General features: G+C 44.9%; 2 protein-coding genes across 2 annotated transcripts in view; one reads left to right on the top strand and one right to left on the bottom strand.

Moving 5' to 3' along the window:
* The window catches only part of LOC138516907 (uncharacterized), a 595,653-nt gene extending 586,540 nt beyond the window's left edge, over window positions 1–9,113 (top strand). Inside the window, exon 4 of the mRNA XM_069632363.1 lies at window positions 8,691–9,113. Coding sequence (XP_069488464.1) covers window positions 8,691–8,877 — 187 coding nt within the window. The 3' untranslated portion in view covers window positions 8,878–9,113. The remainder of the gene's footprint in view (window positions 1–8,690) is intronic.
* Window positions 1–22,730, bottom strand: part of LOC138516908 (dedicator of cytokinesis protein 2-like) — a 2,920,848-nt gene that overhangs the window by 1,694,739 nt on the left and 1,203,379 nt on the right. The window lies entirely within an intron of this gene.

The following is a 22,730-nucleotide window of genomic DNA, read 5'->3' as shown; positions in this document are numbered from 1 at the left end:
ATTATTCTTCGCCACTTGTAGAGATTGTATGTTAGAGGCTGAGGTGCCCGCCAAGAGACTGTTATAATAGTCCAATCTTGAATTAACCAGGGCAGTGGACAAAAGAGCACAGTTCTCCTCTGAGATGAATGGTCGAATATATCTTCTTCTCTTCTTTATAAGACCACAGCTGGATTTAATGCAGGAAACATGGGATTTCATGGAGAGTTCTTCATCAAGAATTACTCCTAATGTCTTAACTTTCTTTTGAATGATATTGGTATTGTTGGCTATATGGAAACTGTCATAGTTGGAATCAAGTCTCGCCCGAGTGTTTTTAGAGGCCACGATAAGGAGTTTGGTCTTTTTATCGTTCAGGGCAAGAGAATTGCAGGCCATCCAATCTTGTATGGCTTTGTATATTTTGTTGATGGTTTCTGTGTCACTGCTATATGAGCCACTCAACTGTATAACAACCTGAGTGTCATCGGTGTAATTTGTATATTGCACCCCTAGTTTGTTCAGGAGGTCAGGAAGGGGCCGGATGTAAAGATTGAAGAGCAGCGGCGATAGACAGGAGCCCTGAGAAACTCAGGTCATTTCAATCCCTTTGGACACCATCAGCATCATTAGCAGGTAAGTTTAGGATCGGTTGGAGGCGGGGGCAGCATCGTGCAGCGTGGTGGTGGTGCAGGGGGGGCTCTGCCAAAAAGTACCGGAAGAGGGACCAGCAAGAAAAGACTGTACTTGCAGTGGAGGCCTTCTAGGATGGTATCCCGCAAAGTCGATCTTTTGTTCCCTGTCTTGGGACCCCACTCCCACCATTACCGGCATGCTATGCTGATGCACCTATGCCAGGGTGGCTTGTTTTGGTCTCCAGCCTGGGTGGTTCCCAAGGAGCTTCACAAACCATTGTTCAGCGTTTGCACAGATCTCAGGAACTCTCAGCCGCTCTCCAGACAATGCCCCAATGCTTGAATTAATAGGGCACATCTTGTGTCTGTTCTTGTCCCTAGTGTCCCAGACAAGGTCCTGCTATCCTGTGTGGCTTTTTTGTCAATGCTGTTTTCGTTCTTCGCCACATGAGACCCTCCTTCTGGTGCACAACCTTGCCTTTCATTGGTGGAGATCCCCAGTGGGTGATCGGTTCCCACAGAAATGTATTATCCATTTTTGGTTTCTTGAGCAAGTTTTGTTAATATGCCAACAGCTGGTCCAGCTTTGCCATTAATTCCAAGTTGTGCTGATTCATGTGATAGCCGTCTCCAGTAGCTGCTTATCTAAGTTACCAGCCATGCAAAGTGGGGCGGAATTCTCAAGTTCACGTGGTCTGGTTGACCCTGATCTCTGGAAAACCGGGCGGTTGCCTCAACTATACATCAATTTCCTACAATCAGAGGGCACCCCTGATGAATCGAGCAACACCCCTGGTAGTTTGGTTCAGCAGCAGACGGCACTTATTGCAGCACTTTGAAATATGCAGTTACTACAGCGCCATCTCATGGCAGAAGCTCTGTTGAAGTTGTCAAGTCTCACTAATGTGTTGTGATGGGAGATTGGCGGACCCAGAAATAACACTGTGCGTCCGAAAACTGGGGCAGTCGCTTGCTTGATGTCAGTAAATGATGGTGAGTGTGTATGTAATGATGATGATAATAACAACACTAATAATAATAATAATAATAATAATAATAATAATAATAATAATAATAATAATAATAATAATAATAAAAATAATAATAGTTATTGAATATCAGTAACTTACTTATCTGTTGGATGATGAATTTGTGTCATCTCCTTATTTGTAGATTGTAGGTTATGTATTGTGCCTATTACTTTTTTGGTTTTATATGATGTTTTATATATGATGTCACTGGGAAGAATTCAACCATCCGCACAGCAGGTGTGTGCTCACCTAGATTTTTCTGACATTTTATATGAAACTTAATTATGGCAGATGAACCTCTGGAAAATGTGTGGGGCTAATCCGTGCACATTTTCCTTTGCACACTGCACGACGTACGCATAGACCTGTGTACTCTTGGTGGACACAGCCTATAGGCACAGTCCTCCCTGTCATATTTATTTGGGATCTGAAAGGTGGAGAACGCAATGCTGCATCTCAGAAGAGGGAAGGCCAAAACCTTCCTCCTGCCATGGCAAGCCTAATTAACTATCAAAGGCTCCATGGATTTACCCTGTCCATTTGTTTACGCTCTGCAAATGGTGGCAGCAAATAACATAATGAACATAATAATAAAGTATACTTTCCCACGTGGGGTCTGTCAGCAGAGGATAAAACAAAGGAAACAGCAAAAGCCAAAAACCCCTTTCATATGCACTCTTTCAACCTGAAGCCAGCTCCCGCCTCTCAGTACCAAGGGCAGTGACCTGTCATTTCAGGGACTATGTTGTTACGATAGTCACACCCGCAGGGGGACCCCATTCAGATGGTGGGAGTGTGTGGATTGATGGAGACAGAAAGTCTGTTCTCGCCGCAGCTTCAAGGGAGACCTGCCACTTTAATCGGGAACCACAGAGAGCTCCTTTTAGTAGAGAGACCCTTTGATCCACAACAGACAGGAAGATGGGCAGACTTAGTATTACATGTTTTCACCCCTTTACCTTTTTTGTTACAAAGCACTCTGTTTGTGAACTCAGACATACAGGTGATTGTCGTCGGGTCCCAGGATGTGTTCATTAAGTTAGGCTGAGCCTACACCAATTACTGTGGGCCATTTAGCTTTAAAAGAGGACCAAACCCCTCTTTCAGGCAGGTCATCTGAAGACTTTGCAAGGAGTGCAAGGAGTAACAAGAAGAACCCATTTGGACCCTGGCTGAAGGTTCATTCTGCCTTACAGCTTCCACCAGTGGAGGAAGACCAGGATTTCAAAAGAGGGAAGCAATAGCCTCCCTAAAATTCTTCCAGGGAACACAGGGAGATACTGAATCCAGAGGCCCCTCCAGCAGCTCCAGAACCAGTACTCAGCTAGCACACAGCATGACCTGCTAAACTCTGCAAGCAAGCTTCCTAGGTGGGAAGTGCCAATGAGTCTCTGAACCAAGCTAAGTACAAGACCATTGCCTGCAACACTTTCCTCAGGTTTGGGAGGCCTGCCTTACATGAACTCGGTGAAGAAGCTAGGAGGAGTGCATTGATAAGCATCAACCAGCATCTGCGAGCCAGTCGAGCATCTTGAGCTACAACCGACTGCGCCGATGACTGTTGGTAGGCCGCAGTCACTCACACCCTACCAAATTGCCTCTACCAGTGCTTCAGACCCTCCAACCAGCACTGAGACAGTGAATCCTGACCCTGAGCCACCATGTAGGCTAGCCCGCAGCCGTCTGTCTAGCCTCGCTCACTGAATTGCCTGCCACCTGATGCCCACAGCTGTCAACCATCTTGAATTCTGTCGCAGGAGCTGCAAAGCGCCCTGAAACGGACTCTAGCCTGTTGGGCTCCAAGAAATGCTACAAGCGCAAGGTACAATGTGGTTCTATCCCGCTGGTCCTTCTCCGAAGGCCCCTAGTGACATTTTACAACCCATTTCTCCATTTGTTCGCAAAACAAGTATCCTTGATCTATTCTGATTAATTACTTTATCAACTACCTTCCTGTCAGTATCCAAAGTGCATCATTTTCCTTCTTGAAACTGTCTGTCCTCTTCAGTCCTTTATTTGTATTTGTATTTATTTTATTTGTATAGCGCAGACCAGGCCCGGAGGCAACCGGGCGCATATCTTCAAAACAAAGGTTACAACAATGCAGGAGCATATTACAAAGCATAGGTATACATAGTAGCAGTGGGCATTCAAAGATTTCACCAACTGCAACCGGTTTAATGTCATTTATATGATAACGTAAACTTGTTGGCTACAATTAATTGTCCTCACAAAAAGTTATATAAATGGTCTGAACGAAGATGTACTGGCACGGTGTAGGAGTAGGGGTTTAGGCTTCATCAGTTGTTAACCTTCTCTCACTTTTTCTGCACACACAGCCTAGGCCAGTGCTTTTAGTTGTAGATACACAAGTAAACACTACACTCAATGATGGCGCCTCAATGGTCAATGAACAGTCAGATTGAAGTGATGTCAGCACTTCATTATGGAGGATGCACTATTGTTGATTGACATATTAGATTCCTGTAGCATGGCTAGCCCCATTTATCCTTTACAAGCTTTATAGAATTACATATGTCCTCAGGTCAGGTCATGGGTATTGGCTACAGTTCATTATGTGAGAGTATTATATGCCATACGTTTGGAGCCCTACGACGTTGCTCGTCATCAAGTGGTCTAAATGAATCATATGACATGGAAATGTATTTACATATTTTAGGTGATGGCTTTGTTACTGCTCGCAGTCACATTATATTGAAACCATCCTTAACCTGAGGAGTTCCTTCCAACCTCCAATCAGGAAGCCTTGTAATACTTGCTTAGGTTCTTTAGCACTGGTCTTACTGAAGACTCACAAAGAGTCACACAAACTCTGCCATCCTCCCCCCGTGCACATATTGAGCCAAGAAGCAGGTCATGGTACAGGAAATATATTTGTATTCATTTAGAAGATAGGTAATAGAACGTGCCACCTTCTTTTGGGCATACAATTAAACGTCTAGTTACAGAAATAAATAACACACATTTGTTGGGAAAAACAAAGATCACAATTCTTTACTTTCTACAGATTACACTTCAAGAAATAATCAAACTGGTCAATGAACAAAAGTGATTTACATGTATAGTGCTGTGCAATTTCAATGATTTTCCTGTACACTTGAAGGGCGAGCAGATAGGTATACAGATTGACACAAATGCATATGGCAATTATGATTTCACCCACAATTTTGGTTTAAAATAAACACAGGGTCATTTAGAAGTTTGTTTTCAGAGCCCCCTCACTGAAAGGTCTTTGTTGTGGATGTTGAACAGTAAACATTGGGATGATTTGATAATTTTGGAACTCAGAACCCCCCCCTCCACTTAATGGCCTGTACTGGGGAAGCTGGACAGACAAAATTGGGATGATTTGAGAATGTTGGATTTCAAAACCCCCTCCACTTAAACACCTGTGCCAGGCAAGCTGGACCAAAAGTATTACCCATTTAAATTACACTCTATAATTTTCAGCGCACACTGGGAAAGAACTTTGTTAATTTCAAATTTTAACAAAAGTCCCCTTGTTCTGTTCTGCCAAGGGGAATAATGAAATTAATATTTTTAGTTAAATTGGCTCAGTGTGTACACAGTTTTGCTCCCCACCTACTATAAAGCAGTCCTCCCACCTTTTGGTATCAAATGGCACAATTCTACATACATTTAAAAACTATGTTTAAAGTTAAGCAAAGCCAGCTGCATTTCAGGACCCCATTGGAGGGCAGGGCAGCGGTCTGGTCACCCCACTCTCAAGAACGGCTACCAGCTCTTTATCATAGGACCCAGTCAGCTTTTAGGCCTTCCCAGCAATAGACAACTCCACCCAGATGCAACTTTGATTTCCCTTTGGTGTTTCCTTACGGCTGTCAGATGGTACATTTCAGCAGCTCTGCCCTTTCCTCATAGTAAATTCACGATATATACCGGTGATGGCACCATCAAGATCTCAATTTTCCAGCAGCCGGGATTGGATAGTTACCCTTCTCTCTCCTCCCAGGTTCAGTTTCTAACTAGGGAATGGTTTAGGAGTCTAGAGCAGACACATAGCAACTCTCATTTGATATCCCCATTTGTTTTCAAGACAACATTTTTGGCAAAAATTAATTATGTGGCAAAACTTCAGAATTTACTAGTAACTGGGATAATATATCTGATCATGCTAATCATGCAGAATTAAATAAAATAATAGCCGGGTCCACACCATTTAGCATGGCCGTTTGCCATTTTTCTGCAATTTTTACAAAAGAATAATTGTTAGGAACAGTGTGATTTGTAGTTTGTCAAATAAAGCAACATTTGTGACGGTCCATTTAAACTAAGAGGAATCTTCATTCGTGCAAATATGAGCTCTGCTTCCCCCTCACCATTTGCCACCCTTGGCCAGCCTGTGACCAGGTTTTTTTTTATTGTTTTGATTATCCTCTTTGTTGTTGGAAGGGTATCAGGTAATAATGTCCCTATATATATGGTCATTATACATAATGTCACACATAATGTCACAGTGAAAGGTTTGTGGCGACATTATAGAGGTGACCATATATGACCATATATATAGGGACAGTGAAAGTGGGGGTTGTGGGGGTAACCCCCACTCGCCTTAAAAAAAGGTTTTGGGCGTTGCAGGGGTGTCCCCCGTACGTTACATGTAATGATGTCTCCACAAAAAACGTGCCTTTTTCAGTGAATTATTTACATGGCCACCTTTTTGCAGGGACACTATCACATGGAACCGTTGGAAGTACGTAGCTGCTGGTCGTAAACCCCCGTGGCCTTCGTCAATACAGAGGTCCCCCTCCTCGCATTCCTGTCATGCACTGGCTGGAACATTTGCCTGCTACGACCTGCCCTCAGAGACAGTAGGTCTGGAGAAACTTGGTTTTGACACCCCTTCGGTCACATTCTATCGCTGTTGTAAACATTTGGGATGCAAGCCAGGCTTTCAGTGGGCGAGTCCTTTGTGAATTTAGCCCAGATACCCACCATTTGTCATTGGCTGAAAGGAACTCACATATTGCATGTTCTGACATAAGCCTTGATTCTTTGACATACAGTGGCCCTCATTACGACCCTGGCGGAAAGGGGTTTACGCTGGCGTAAACCATGGCGCCCCTTTCCGCCTGACTACGAGTTCCCGTAGTGCCATGGTGATTTTTACGCCTGCTTTTTGCAGGCGGAAAAATCCATGGCGCTACGGGACTTGTTGTTAATTACGCCACCGTAATTTACGGTGGCGTAATTAACGCCTTCCCCACTCCCATTATACCCTATGGGGCAAAAATGGGAATGGGGAAGGGTAAATGGGGATTGGGGACTTACCGCCCCGCCAAGGTCGGAATGGGGCGGTAAGTCCGCCAACCACCATGGCGGAGTTGGCAGCTTAGCGCCATGGACCATGGTGCAAATTGCACCATGGTTCTCCGCCAGGGTCGTAATGAGGCCCAGTGTGTTTTTACTGGTCAGGGTTCACTTTGATTTTGCACTGAAAGTACAGGGTTGTCGCTTTCAATCATTGTTAAAATACACTTTAATTATCTGTTGTTCGTTTTTTCTACTGAAAAGTGGGTCTGAATTGTCACAGTGCATCACCTTTTGATGGGTGTCAGTCTTAGAAAAAATGTTGCATGTTTTTCTCACCCAGTAATGTAATATGCTCTTCCAATCTTCACTTGGATTACATTTTTGCTTGAGCTTTCTCTGGATTTCCACTGCAGAAAGACACCAACATAGTCTGCCTAAATAGGCCCCTTTTCAACGTCTAGGTTTCTGAATGCTGGCAGGTCATTTCCGCACTGAGCCCTTCAGTTCGGTTGGTTTTGGGACTTTGATTACATCTCACATCGCAACGCGGTTTCACCATGCGATCGCTAAAAACACATAACAAGGAATGTAGGTAAGATACTATGGGGCTGATTTATGGAATTTGTAGCACGGTGCAAAGTGGCTTTGTACTTGTGTAAAGCGCACTGCCAAAACGAACAAGCAGCCTGATTTACAGAACAGTGCAAAGTGTATTTTTGCAGTGCAACGTCATTTTGAATTGAAAAAGTACTCTTTGCACAATGAATTAGGCCAGTAGCACTGGTGTTAATGAAAACTAGTATCAAACCCAGAAAGAAAAACTATTTTGGCCTTTCCTGGACTTGAACATGTTATCTACCGTGTGAGCACAGAGCTCAGCAGCAAGCACCCAACACAGTGAGCTGTAGGTCCTGCAGATAACGATGAGCTGGGTAGATAAGACTGACCAGCACTCTGTCTGCACTGATGACCACTGGAGGAAGGTGCTGCAGAACGTCCCACTGGTCCTCTATTTTAATGTGTGTTTACCTGTTTTTACCTCTGAGACAGCCCCTGCCTTTAGAGGGAAGGAGGGGAGGGTGGCCATCACATGTAGGGAGGCACACTTATTGCGAACCAGCCTTGGAGTCTTTGATTCTGCTGGTTCACTGGGGGAACGCCCAACCTGTTTAATGGCCAGTCCACCCCTGTGTGTGGGTGACCTTTTCATTTCATCTTGGGGGAACAATCAATGAGCTTTCAGATAATCTTGGTGATCTGGTGGGGAATTTGCTCGCTATTCTTGTTTTGTGGTGTAACATAACATATCATTTTACTTGATTGCTTGGTACGTTCTTTCTTTTGATGTTACTCATTAGCAATACTGTCATGACATTTACTCAAAGTGACTAGAATAAGATCTTGTTTCTGGGGTTTCACCCACATGAGGCAATTATCTGTAACTGATTAAATTAATAAAACGATTAATGCTGCAACCAGAAACATTGCACTATAGTGTCGTGGAAGCCTAAATAATTTGGTATGTATGTGGCCCAATACTCTTTGATCCCAATGCACTGTAATTCCCTCCGCTATTCATACACTGTTTTTACACCTGTTGCCTTAAATCAGGTATTTTTCAAACACTGCCTATCAATTATCTTGTGGCCCTCGGCATGTGCCAAGTGACCCCACCTCCTCTTCCAATTGTCCTTTCTCTCTTTCACCTGCTCACCACTCTGTCCTTTCTCTCTTTCTCTCACTCTTGCAGTGTAGAACACGACTTCCGGCAACAGGAGGGACGCTTTCTCCGAGTGCTGCGCTTGCTCGATGATGACGCCACGGAGAGCTCTCCACACTCAAGCACGCCGAGCCAGCCTGAGCCCTCGCCAGCGCCAAAGCAACCTTCCAAGCTGGAACCCAAACGCTCAAAGCGGAAGTGCTTTTGGTTCTTGTGACCAGAGGCCAAGGGCAGGGCACTGGGCATCATCTCGGGTTGAATTGACAATGATTCCTGCACTATTTGCCATCAAGGACTTTTCACTGCACACATATGTAGCGCTGGAGTCTATCAACGTATCATACAGAGCTATACGACTTTAGTACTGGAGGGGCAGGGTGGGGGCGGGAGAGACATCACTTTTTATATTTTTTAATCACTTCTATTTAAAATAAAAGTACAAACTATTAAAAAAAAACTGAAATGTAAATAAAAGGCTATAATATTTGGGAGTGTGTCACTGTTCATGTTTCTTGAACACTCGTTTGCACTACTTCTTGACCTGAAATGACACTGGATAGTAAGAGGCCTTGTTGCTGCTACTGGAACATTACAGTTTCAGAAGGATATTGGAATTCACAATAAATACCAACCACAAAATATTAACTTGTTCTGCCAGTAAAAACACGTCAGAAAGTGACAGACGGGGAAATATAGTTACATATAGAGAAGAAGGATGAATAGTTGGGAAGAGTAGTGATGCGCACAAAGTGAACAATGGCAGCATGGCAAAGAGACTATGGGCCTGATTCATGGATGTTTTTGCACGGTGCACAGCGACTCTTCACTGGTACAAAGTGACTTTGCACTGCCAAGCAAAACACGCCGATTCATGGAACAGTGCAAAGTGTATTTTTGCAGTGCAAAGTGACTTTTCCCAGCAAAAAGTATCTTTGCACTGTTCGATGAATCAGAGTGTTTGTTGGCAATGCACAGTCACTTTGCACCAGTGAAAAATCACTTTTCACCGTGCAAAAGATTCTATGAATCAGGCCCTATCAGAGAATTGAGGGATAATGTGATTAAAGTAGAGGAGAAAAGAAGGGATTAACTAAAAAAAAAAGGAGTAATAGTCTGAGGGGGATTAGAAGTGCGAGAGTACCTAGAAGCAAAACACATTCTGACTGGCCTCGCACAACTCCTTCTGCAAATGCTTATTAGCAAATGCCTTCTTGAAGTACACTTGACTCACAAATAGGTAGCGTGGGCCAAGTCCATGAAGTTTTGGGAAATACAACATTCAAAATATCACAGTGAACAACAGTAATTATATTATTATTATTACTATAATAATAATTATTAGTAGTATTATTTTTATTTTTATTATTATTATAACATTTATTGAGGGCAGACCTGGAGTTTGGAAGCAACTGAGAGTTTTACAATCATGGGGGAAGCAGAGGGAAAAGCAGTGGGCAGCTAATGGGAGTGCAAGGGTGGGTAATTAGCAGCCTGGGGGAAAGACAGTATAAGGACTCTGACTTTAAGCACTTTCTGCACATGATGTTACCATTAATAATTGCCAAGACGAGAATGGTGATAAAATGATACAAAATATTTATTGAACATCAAAGGATAGTAAATATAGTCATGTGAAAAAAACCACCCCCACCACTGTTTCTATAAAAGAAAACCAACGCTAAAAAGAGGAGACCACGTGACAAACAGCCTGTAACATGTCTAAGTGTCCATTGCAAGTAAGTGTTACGGTGGTTTGCCTCCCATTTGCAGGGATAATTAGTTCTGGAAACGTAAAAAAATATTGGGGAACTGTCACCCATTTAGAGGGGCGGGGCTGTGGGAAGGGCAAGCGTGGCCAAGGGATGTGCTCCCCAGCCTGGTTGCTCAGCACAGTATCCCTTCAGAGAACCCAATCCTATCGATTTGCATAACAGCGAAGAGCATCATGGGAACATCATAACGTCCACATTTTTAAATGTTAAACATGTCTTATAGTGATACACTAAGAAGTCCTTTTAAGTGAATATTGGACTCCTCTGTTTTGATTGGTCAAAATAATCACCCTAATAAAGAGATGGCAGTAAAGTGCAGGCCATATATACTAGTTTGGACAGCTGCCACACTTCATGTGAGTATTTGGCAGTTTCTACCCGAGTGCTGAGTTTTGTGTAACCTTAGTTGAAAACAAATCTTCTGAAAGCAGTCTGCTCTTTCAGGCAGCAGGGGCTGGACACCACATCTGCTGGCCTGGGGGTTGGAGCGGTGCTCAACTAAGACATTTTGTGCCGGAGGGCTGCTCCGTCTTGTTCCGGGTCATTCCCTGCACTGGAGAGAATGAAGTGCTTTGATTCAGTTCCCGCACTGATAATGAGCAAAATTGGCCTCTGGTTTAAAGATAATGTCAAAAATCCCGGGTTATTGCCAGGTCTGTAAAATATCAAGGATAATGCCGGCGCTACGCGTGTGCAGCATGTGTGGCTGCATTTGGCCCTGCACCTGCTAGGGCCCCACGACGAGGGTGCCGTTGACTCCCTCTTGCAGACCGCAGCGTGGGCCGTGTGCTCAGAGAACCTCAGGCCACTGGCGGCACACGCAGGTGCCCGCACGGTGACGGGGAAGCTTGCCGGAATATCATTTCCCAAAGCAGCTCTGCTCACTCGAGGTTTGGCTCCCTTTTGGTTCTCGGGTGAGGCAACTTGTCACCTGTCACTCCCTGCTGCGACTCTGGAGAGACAAACGTCCCCCCCATAACCCCATCCCAGTAGCCCAATAGGCGCTGGGGGCCTCATAAGCACTGCAGATCACTTTCTTTCTTAAAGCAGAGCGTTTAAAGTGGGTGCAATTTACTACTGATGGCCTATTCAAGAGACCACTGTTGTGCTAAGAACTGAAAAGGGGCATTTTTATTTTGAAAGCCAGCTGTTAGCTGCCTAAAACCTGTGCCTTCCTCCTGCACAAATAAACATATTGCACAAAACCGTTTTAGATATTTGCCTTATTTCCACATGTTCATATTTACCAAGCCACAAAGCGTTTACGTAGAATGTAACATGTCTCACACATTACACATGAAGCATGCAAGTGAGCCATGAATATTTTACCAAGGATGTGACAAGAGCGTTGTCATCCTGGAAACTGGAAGGGATACTTTCTCTGGTTCTGGCCCTGTACTGATTTTCAGGGCACAAGTCCATACATGTGAGTGGACAGCGTCCCCCTACTTTTTTCAACAGGTGGACGCATCCCCGGTTGTTTGTTTTTGAAGCCAGCATTCAAAAAAATGTGCTGGCACAAGTGTTCAGCTACTTGGATTTTTCTTTGGAATATTTTATTATAAATTGTTGGGTTTAAAAGGTAGGAACCTTTTATACCTTGCTAGAGAAGTTATTGGAAATTCTCCTCTCAGATAATGTATTTATATATATATATATATATATACATATATATATATATATATATATATATATATATATATATATATATATATATATATGTATATATATATATATATATATTTGACCATGTTTTCACTGCTGCCTGCATAGGTATGATATGATATGATATGATATGATATGATATGGCATTTGTAAAGCGCCTATACCCAAGTGTTTCAAGGCGCGACGAGGCGGGGGGGGGGGAACAAGGGGAAGACAGACAACGATCCTACTAGGCCAGGTGTCATTCAGATCGTGCAAGTGCAGGGGTGGGGGGAAGGGAAAAGTGCAAGGGGAAGGGGAGGGGGGGGGAGTGCAGTACAAGGTAAGTAGCGTAAAAAATAATAAATAAGGCCAGCTGGTGGCAAGTGCAAGGTAGATGCAGAACAAGTGCTGGGAAGGGGGGGCTGTAAGGATACAGTGACAGTCCCGCAGTGCAGGGGGGTGCCAGGGAGGCAGTGCAAGTGGAGAGTGGCTGGGCCCTGGACCGAGGTCACTGAGAGTGGCCCAGTTGCAGATTCAGAGCAGATTCAGTGAAGAATTAAAGCTGTTCAGCAGGGGAGAGGGAGAGAGAAAGCAGAAGCAAAGAGGAAGGTTTTGAGGTGCTTCCGGAACCGGAGGTGGTTCTCCTCAAGTTTCAGGGAGGCAGGAAGGCTGTTCCAGAGCGAGGCCCCTGCTGCAGAGAGAGATCTACCCCCAGCTCGTTGCTTCGAGAAGCGGCTGACCCTGAGGGAGTTGGAGACGTATGAGCGAAGGGCTCGGGAAGGAAGATATTTAGGAAGAGAGAGTTGAAGGTATTTGGGCCCCAGGCCCCAGAAGGCCTTGTAGACAATGCAGAGGGTTTTGAACTTAATCCTCACAGCCACTGGGAGCCAGTGTAGATATTTCAGTCCTGGAGAGATACGGTCCCTGGGCTTGAGGCCAAGGACAAGTCTCGCAGTTCTGTTCTGGATGAGTTGCAGAGGTAGGGGTCATTATCTTGTGATGTCACTTCCTATCATGTCAGTTTCTGTGGTGTTATCAAATGCAAATTAAGGGACCCCGCACTTAATTTGCTACACTTGGCCCTGTAAATCCTAGGGCCAGACCGTCCTAGGGCCAGACCGGTCTGGGGCTACGCTAATGTCGGGGCTGTTGGGACTCGAGGCAAGCAAGCCTTTTGGTTGTAGCCCCTGAACTTCTATCCGGGGCTGCTGGCAAAAGACACGGGGCTATAGCCTACATCCTCCTCCTTGCGAGGCCTCTGCAAAAAGCACTTTTATTTCTGCAGTATTCTTTCCGGAAATGTAAGCTTTTGGGTTCCTGGTCTTTTATAACTCATTAATAAAAATTGTGAAGTCCTCCACAGGTATGGTTTTATTGGTCCTGACGCAGGCACAGTACCTCGAAGCAATGTCCCTGGAATGAAGGCGCTATTCTGCCTGATTCGTCTGTCTTTCACTGCTTGTCTTGAGAGACTAGCCACATCTCGGCACACATTGCCTCTCAGAGGACCAGGTGCAGTCAGTTTAAAGAGCAAAGCATCCTTTGGACCTCAAGCAAGTTTGCAAGAAGTCTCCCTCTCCCCGGAGACAGCCTCCAGGGGATGACATTCAAAAGTCTTGCAAATGAACGTCCAGCCAGCAGAGGCATTTTAAGAAAGACAGCCATTCATGGCATGGAGTCGGATATCCTGGAGGGCTTTTCCCCTCAACCCATTAAAGTGGGTGGTGGTGCTCCAGCTTGGATATAGAGACATGCAGGGGAGGGCATGCAGAAATTGTAGCCAATAGTGTGTACCCCTTCTCTTCATGGCCACACACCCGTTTCTGTAATAACAACCATTTGATTTTTTTACATCACTTTGGCCAAAGCACTTTACACAGAAGACTTTACATACATTTATCGTCACCCACGTGCCGTTGGTACTAATCTTCTCAACCTCGGGAAGGATGAAAAGCTGAGTTGGCCTTGGCAGGATTTGGACCTGCAGATCAGATGCTGATTTCAGCAGTGAGCGCTCAACTCGCAGAGCTTTCTTACCAGCTGTAAGCTTGTACCAGCAACTCTTGAGCAGGTTGAAGAGTGGCCCTCCAAGCCACATATCCCAGCTGCTGTCCAGCAAACATGGCATTTGAGAGTATTCCTGTGCGATCCCTACCTGCCAACAGAAGTCTTTCACACAGAGATGTTACATTCTGCTTTGACAGGTGCCACCACCACCCACCTCTCTCTTGTCGTTATAGAGGTTTGTACTGCCATGCTGGACCAGAGGAAGGGGTCAAAGACTCGGAAGGCTCACAGAGGGCCAGAGCATCTTGCTGACTTGCCCCAGACAGGATAAATGCACGTCATATACCTAGAATCAAAATGTGCATTGTTCCATGGCCGGAAATCTGCATGTGCAGAACACCCAGGGATGCACAACCACAGTGAAGGTGCACAGCATCGAGAATCCGGACAGTGTGTCTGGAGCTGGGCACCGACCACATGAGGGCAAAGGGCAAGGTTGTCTTTATTTTAAAGGATGAAATATTCAGAATACGCCATTGTCACTATAAGTCATATTTGCAGACCCCAATGTACATGCTCAAAGCACCTGGTAGGGGCAGGGGTGTGGTGGGCATTGACCTGTGTCCTTATTCGGTTCATGTAAAGCTTCTTCAGGTGTAGTGTCTCTTTTCAAAATGATTTCTGTGCCCTCACTGTTTCGACAAGTTTACATTGTAGTTGTGCGGCACTACACATAAACCCTATGCGACTGCCTTTCTGTCTGCACTTGCTTTTATATTTATGTTGCATTTGTATAAGATGCAGGAACACAAAGGAGTTTTGAGTATTACATAGTTGTATTTCTGACATACAACACCAGCCAAATGTTGTCATTGGACTCGTGGTGAGACTCGGGAGGATAGTTCAGGGGCAACACGCACGCCTAGGCAGCAAGACCACACGGAGTAACACAGGTTCCACCCCGGGGTCCGCGCTTATCAGCCTCTGGGTATTAAACATGATATAAATAAATCATTATAATTATGTCCAGGTTTACAAGCTGCTGGGTCACAATTTCTTTTGCCTGCGAGTCCATTTTTGGGCGCATTCACTTCTGTTTCACGCCCATTTTCTCCACTTTGGCTGGTTGGCTGAGGGGCCCCTAAATACGAATCTTTGGGAGCACTGGGTTGGATCCTGAAGGCTTTTCTGCCTCTCAATCCTGTGAGTTGGCCTTACCGTGGCGCAAAGCACTGGGCAGAGCAAGGCATAGCCTCATGTTAACAGTCAAAGCATAGACTGGTACCCATCTCTCATGTCATTCTACTCTCCGTGCATACAGAAGGACATGCCTCTGGCCCTTCTCGCCCTCCCTACCCCGTTTGGTCGCACACCCACCACTGCCTTTCACTTAGTGTAATTAACACATCCTGCTTAGGGGGCTCTGCTTTATTTGCTCACTAGAGAAAGCTAAGTATACATATATATGTAGCAACTTACCGCCAAGTAAGGCTCCACCCACTCTCACCTTGCATTCCAATAAAAAGTAGCACGACATGACATGAAACAATCTCTAAATAGCCTTTTGATTTTCACCTCAATGTGCTACAATTGAATTACCTTAGGTTCCCATCAACCTTCACCTTTATACACAGTTTATTCTTGACTATGCCACTCCTGGCCTAGACTTGGCAGTCACAGAATTAACATTCTGGAGGTTATACTGGGTTACAAAGTATACAAACGTCCAGGCAAACAATCCACATTTCTAGGCTTGTCTGTGCACACCCTCAAGACCCTCATGCTTTCAACATTGCATTGTGTGCCAACTCACTGTTCACTGAATCTGCCCTGGAAACACAACCCAATTGACACACCACTTCAGGGCATATCCACCGTCTCCATTTTGCAGTACCAAGGACCACAACACCAGACTGCCACGCACCCATACTATTCCAGTAACTTCTTCCCCCACTGCATCTGTCCCTCCTTTCTTTTGTAGCATCTAATTCCCGCTTTCCCATCCTCCCATCTTCCCCTCCTTCTAGCACGCTTAGCTCTAAATACCATTAGTAGCGGCACAGTGTGCCACTCCACGGACAGATCCTGGTACTCTGAGACTACTACGGTGGTGATTTCGCAACTTATAAAAGCCTATTAACATTTATGTATTTATTTATTTAATGAAAATTACAGGGAAAACAATGCATGTGTGGCACAAAAAAGCCTACTAAACAACTTAACATTTATTTACAGAATGGGTGACCAGTGTTCTTAACAATGGGTGAGAGGATGTGGATATAAAACCAGAGGGCGGTAGAAACATAAACCAGGGACAAGAACAGTAGAGCCCGATATAGGAACAAGATAATGGAGGAAGTGCTACGTTTTAGGGTGATGGGGTGAGGGGTAAGTGCTGACGTCGAGAAGCAGGGGGAGAGGAGCACTGAAAGATGTGGTGGTGTAGAATAGACTTTGCAATGTGTTCTTCAGAAAGGACGAGAGCTAAGAGGTTTGATTTAAATACACATAGAGTGGGAGTAGTGCAGAGTGAGAGAGGAAGAGCATTCCAGAGTAAGGAAGCGAGGGGAGGAAGAACGAGGAAATGAGAGGGAGCATAATGGGCGCAAGAGGTTGCTGGGAGGTGAACCGAGGATGATGGAAGGGAGCAAGTGGGAGAGTAGGAAGTAGGGTAAGATGGGATGAGAGGTGTGGTGGTGCAAGTCTGTGTATAGTTTTAAAGAAGATAAGAATTTGTTTATACTTTGCCCTCTGTCTCATAGATACCCAGCCTAACAGACGGCGGGCTGGGGAGGTGGAGGTGAAGCATGGGAGGTTGAAGAATGTACAGACAGCAACGTTGATAACTTTGCCAAGAAGTGAAAAAGCATAGTTGGCAAGGCCATAGAGGAGACTGGCACAGTAGTCAGATTGAGAAAGCAATAAGGATGAGATTTGGTGCCTGACAGTGTTGAAGGGAAGAAGAAGTCTTTTTTTATGGTGAGGAGATTAAGTCCGGACACAGTGGCAGATTTGGAGATGACGAGCGAGAAGTTGTGAGATGGACCTAAAACAACACCAAGATTGCGAGCAGAACCAGAGATGAGAAGGTAGTCAGGGGAGAAGAATAGAAGAGGAGGAGAGGAAGAGATAGCTTGTTCTGATGGGAAGTAGAGAATATCTGTCTTAGTGGAGTTGAGCATGAGTGAGCGAGATGCCACCCACTATTTGATGGCAAAGAGTATTTTGGCCATAGCTCGTCAGACAAGGAGGGAAAGGAGAAGAAGATTTGAATGTGAACATCAAAGAGTTGATAGTAGAAGCCACAGGAGGAGGTGAAGGTGCGAGGAGCGGAGGCATAGAGAGTGAACAGAAGTAGACCCAGGACTGACCCTTGAGGAATGTAAACAGGAAAAGGGTGAGTGAGGAGGTAAGGCTGTCGAGGACACCTGAATGTGTCTGGTGGCGAGATATGAAGCAAACTAAGCGAGAGCCTTGTCCCTGATCTGTAGGAGAGTTAGTGTTGAGAGAAGGTCAGAAGGGTTGACAGCATCAACGGCAGCAGGCAGGACAAGAAGAATACGAATAGATGAATGGTTAGCATAATGAGTGGAAGAGATGTAGTTGATGACATTGAGGAGAGTTGAAGATGTAGAGAGTGCAGAGAGTTCCATGTGATAATGTCCCAGCAAAAACGTTGCCATGCAAAATAATACCCCAAAAAGGGCATTTTTTTGTGGAGACATTATTACATGGAACATGCGGGGGACACCCACACAATCCCCAATACCTTTTTTTTTCAAGGGCACCAGTGGACACCCCCTCTCCACCTGTCCCTACATATATGATCACCTATATAATGGCGCCATAAACATATCCCGGCAACATTATGTAAGGGAACCATATAAATAGGGACATTATTATCTAATACCAAGCAGAGGTCAGAAGCCAGATTGAAGTGGTTACCAGAGGTTGTGTGTCTCAAGGAACTCAGTGAGTCGGTTGAAAACTACACACTCTAGGATTTTGGAATAGTGAGGTAGACGAGAGACTGGATGGAAGTTGGGAGACAAGTTAGGATCTAGACACAGTTTCCTAAGGATAGAGATAACAGTAGCTGACTTTTAGGATGATGAAAAAGTGGCATGGGCAAGAGAGGAGTTGAAGAGGAAAGCAACCGATGGAGCTACGTGTTTTACTATGTGTGGGGTTATGGGGTCGATGGTGGAACATGAAGGATCCACCCTGCGGAGAAAGGCAACAATCTCACCAGGGTTAGTGGGGGAAACGGAAGACGTTGTCGCAGGAGAGGAGGGCAGAGGTGATGGAGAACAGTGGGCAGGTGGTGGGTAGAAAGTGATTTGCGCTGATATTTTAAATATTGGCCATTTTTGAGGCAAAGTAGACCATTGGCAGAAAGAGTAGAGGAGATGGAGGAGGGTTTAGGAGAGGAGCAAATTGAGCTGAGAGATATTTGGAGGTGCCTAGCTTGAGAAAACATTAGAGGGAGATAGAAGTCAGATTCGCGAAGAGAGGAGTAGTTTTGAAGAGCAGTCAGTAAGAGTTGGAGATCCAAGGAGTGTCTAAATCATTGCCAAATACAATGAAACTAATAATTTAGCATGTATATAGCACTTCGAACCCTCAACTATCGGAGCACTGCTTATTATTACCCACAGTGTGTGGTACTAATTTATCAACCTCAGAAGGTTGAAAGGTTGAAGTTGGCTCTGCCAGGATTCGAGCCTGCGTCAGCAGGCTGTGCACAGATGTCAAAGCAAGCTCTCTACTCACTGTGCTATCAGACTGGCTTGACATTTTCTAAATTTTTAAATTTTGTTTTCAGGGTGTGGGTGGTATGTGTAATCCAAGACAGAGGGAGGGTTTAGGAGTGAATGTAATACGAGGGTAGTAAGAGGAGAATGGAGTGTTAAGAGCAGCGTTGAGGTTAGTGAAGGCTTTATCAGTGGATGGAACAGTGAATTTTGCATTGGAGTAGAGAGAGTGATGTATGCCAGAGAAGTATCAGAGGAGGAACTAGCTTTGATCATCACTAAACTCAAGTCTACCAATTGCACAGGCAACCCTTGCACATCGACTATCATAAAAGCCTGCTCCCCTTCTTTAGTGCATGCCATTTGTAAATTTGTCAACTCATCCTTTGCTTCTGGCACTGTCCCAGATGAGATGAAGCAGGCCTGGCTAACACTGTTGTTGAAAAAGCCTAATTTGGTTCAGAGTGTCCCTACCAACTATAGGCCAATAACGAACACCCCATTCCTGCTCAAAATACTGGATTGGGTTGCTTAATCTCAAATGGCCCATCATCTCAGTCTTTACCCTATTATTAACCCTCTTCAATCCGGCTTTAGACAAGGTTTTCACACAGAAACCTCCTTACTGGATCTTAAATCACAACTTCTTAAGAGACCGGATAATCAGCATATCTCTCTACTCATCTCTCTGGATCAATCCGAGGCATTCAACCTGGTCGATCATACAATTCTGGCCAATAGGCTTTTGTCAGTGGCTAATTGCTATCTGGCCACCACTAAATGGTTGCTATCATTCCTATCCAACATAATTAATAGGGTCTGCGCAATAGTGCAGAAGCGATAGCGCCTGCCATACCAGTGCTCTTTGGAGTTCTGCAGGCAGCCAGTTTATCACCTTGCATCTATAATATCTTCATGGTGCCCTTTTTTGCATATCCGGCACAAGAGGGGCTACTTTTCTCCAATTATGCTGACGACACGCAATGTGTCATCCCGCTTACGGGACATCATGATTTGGATCAAATTGAGCTTAACCGTATATACTCCATCATCGAGCACTGGATGATGCAAAACAATCTGGCCCTCAGTCGGGGAAAAACTGAACTCATGGTAGTGGGTTCTGAGGGAATCTTAGCCAAACTCATCCCTGTGTACAAACATTTCCAGTTGGGGGATGTTCAAATTCCCACCCTCCCGAGAGTGAACATTTTGGGTGTGTTGTTGGATCAGTCACTGAATATGAAGGCCTACGTAGGTTGTATGGTGGCATCTGCGTCCTATTACATCAAAGTACTGGCTCACTTGAGGCCATGCATTTCCCAACAGAACACAGAGGCAATTGCTCAAGCCATAATAGGCTCCAAATTAGATTACTGCTGTAGCCTACTGCCGGGGGCTAGCAAAGCAACAATTGGTAGACTTCAAGTGGTACAAAATGGAGCTGTAAGAGTAGTAGCAGGGCTTTCCTATCACTCTCACATAACGGAAGCACGATGGGCACTCCACTGGCTCCCTACAGAGGCGCGTATTTCTTTTAGACTTCTGGCTATTACCTGCAAGTGTCGCATGGGGACTATGCCCCTTACCTACAAAAGCACATCAGGGAAAAACCCTGTCTCAGAAATCTACGATCTATTAACCAAAATCTCCTTTTCCAGCCCAGATGAAAAACTAACAAAGTCAAAGCGGGAGCATTCTTCTGTGTGGCTCCTACGCTCTGGAATGCTCTGCCAACTCACTTAAGAAATCCATCGTCATTGAGCACCTTCAAAAAATAACTCAAGACCCTGCTATTTAATTAGTCTCTGCTCTCCCTTCGCCTTTATGCCGTTTCTGTCTCTCCTGCATCTCGGAACAGCTCTTTGTTTTATGTTGGTCAGTCTTGTCCACCCCCTCACACCCATGGGTCTATGGCTGCACAGTATAAATGTATTAAAGTAAAGTAAAGTAAAGTAAAGTAAAGTAGATAGGGCATTTGGAGGAGGGGAATTTGCACACGGTAATGGAAGTGGTAATGGAAGCGGAAGATGGATGTAGCGGGGGAGTAGGAGTGAAGATTGAGACACAGCTGATGGAAGGACCAGAAGGAGAAGGAATGGTGGAGATCTTAGAGGCAAAGATCTGAGAGGAAATGAGAATAAGGACAAGGGAGTTACCATTTGTATGGGTAGGCAGAAAGTGGACAGAAGAGAGCGAGTGATTAAGGAGAAGAGATCAAATGTCGGTGGATAGAGGAGTGGAGAGAGAGGGGAGGTTAAAGTCACCTGTGGCAATGAGGTGATGATGGGGGGAAGGGAGTCAATTAGTTGCGAGAGGTGGCCAGGTGGTCGATAAAGAGATACATTATGAATGCCATAGGAAGCAGTGATTGTGAAGATAGTGTATTTCAAAGAGGAAGAACTTGCGTGAGATAGGAGACTAGTAGAGATAGGATGTTTAGATGATGTGAACAGTCCTACAGCAGTGCCTCTACCTGTTGGGCAGGGAGAGTGGGCGAAGGAAGGCAGTGTTGTGAATCACAGCAAGGGTTGTGGAGTCTGAGGGAGATATCCAGATATCTATAAGGGTAATGAGGTCAAGAGAGGCTGAATGGTAAAGAAGGAAGTCGGAGGTACAGGACGTCTTGTTACAGATAGATTGTGCATTCCAAAGAGCAATACAAAGAGGGTGAGATGTAGAAGCATATTTATGTTGAGTGTGCGAAGTAGAGAAGAACTGGGGTAGATGTTGGAAGAGAAAATTTGATGAAAGTTAGGGTTGGAGGTTTTGTGAATAGAGAGAGTAGGTGAGCAAGAAGAGGGTTGGCGTTGGGAAAAATAGATTATATGGATAAGAAGAGTGTTGAAATGGTTTCGGGCAGAGGAGTATGAAGAGAGGAGTAGAAGAGAAAGGAAGAGATACTAAGAGCAGTCCATGGCGAGGATGGCTGAGCAGAGACGTTAATGGTACTCACAAGCAAGTAGCAGGACACAGAAAAGCAATGGCCCAAAGACAAAAAGGCTGGAGGAATGGCTGGAGGTTACCCTTAGATATTTGCCCTTTGCTGGGTCACCCAGGTGCTGAGTTGCCTCAAAGCAAGGAGTCAAGTACTGGAAGTGGCGAGGACCATCGAATGGCGGGAAAGGGAGGCCTCTGCTACACCAGCCTCTGGCTACAGAGCAGGGCAGGCCAGGAAATTGACTTCTGGCTCAGCAGCCCTGTTAGACGCTTGATGATGCTGGTGCACATAACATAACATAAAAACATGTATGTGCATCAAAGCTCAGTAAATCAGTTTGTAATATACAGGTTATGTACAATACAGACAATAAGGGCTCTATAGGAATTCAAAGATTAAACCTCCCAACACCCCAAACACATTGCTCCACAACCATCCCTTCACAACTTTCGCGGCACACAACTTACTTAGCAATGATTTGCAAAAGAGACTGAAGAACGTTCCACAGATACATAGAAATGCATAGACTACCTGTTTTCAAATTTGCTCTCTCATTTAGGTTATTGAACATAGGATAAGTCTTTGCTACATGAGGTAGAGGAGGGACTCCATTCATGCACTTGTAGATGCTCGGTCATGTTACCCCTCTCTCTCTCTCTCTCTCTCTCTCTCTCTCTCGCTTTCTCTCTCTCTCTCTTTCTCTCTCTCATACACACTCTCTCTAGTGTCCTGATTAAGTGAAACACCCATCTGATTTCAAAGCACTGAAGGCTAAAGAATTCTACCCTTAAGATGTGCTACAGATGGGTCCAGATCAGACAAACTATAATTCTACAATATTTCAGTAAATGTGTTTTCTGGTCTATCCTCTCGTGAACATCTGAATACAGAATAGGGAAGCACAGATCTTGTTTCCAAAGAGTCCAAGTTGGTTGGTGATAAATAACTCTTC

This window comes from Ambystoma mexicanum, chromosome 6q (genome assembly GCF_040938575.1).
Source record: "Ambystoma mexicanum isolate Mex_15411 chromosome 6q, UKY_AmexF1_1, whole genome shotgun sequence".
NCBI lineage: Eukaryota > Metazoa > Chordata > Amphibia > Caudata > Ambystomatidae > Ambystoma > Ambystoma mexicanum.
The sequence above is the reverse complement of the archived record's forward strand: the minus strand, read 5'-3'. Positions and strand labels throughout refer to the sequence as shown.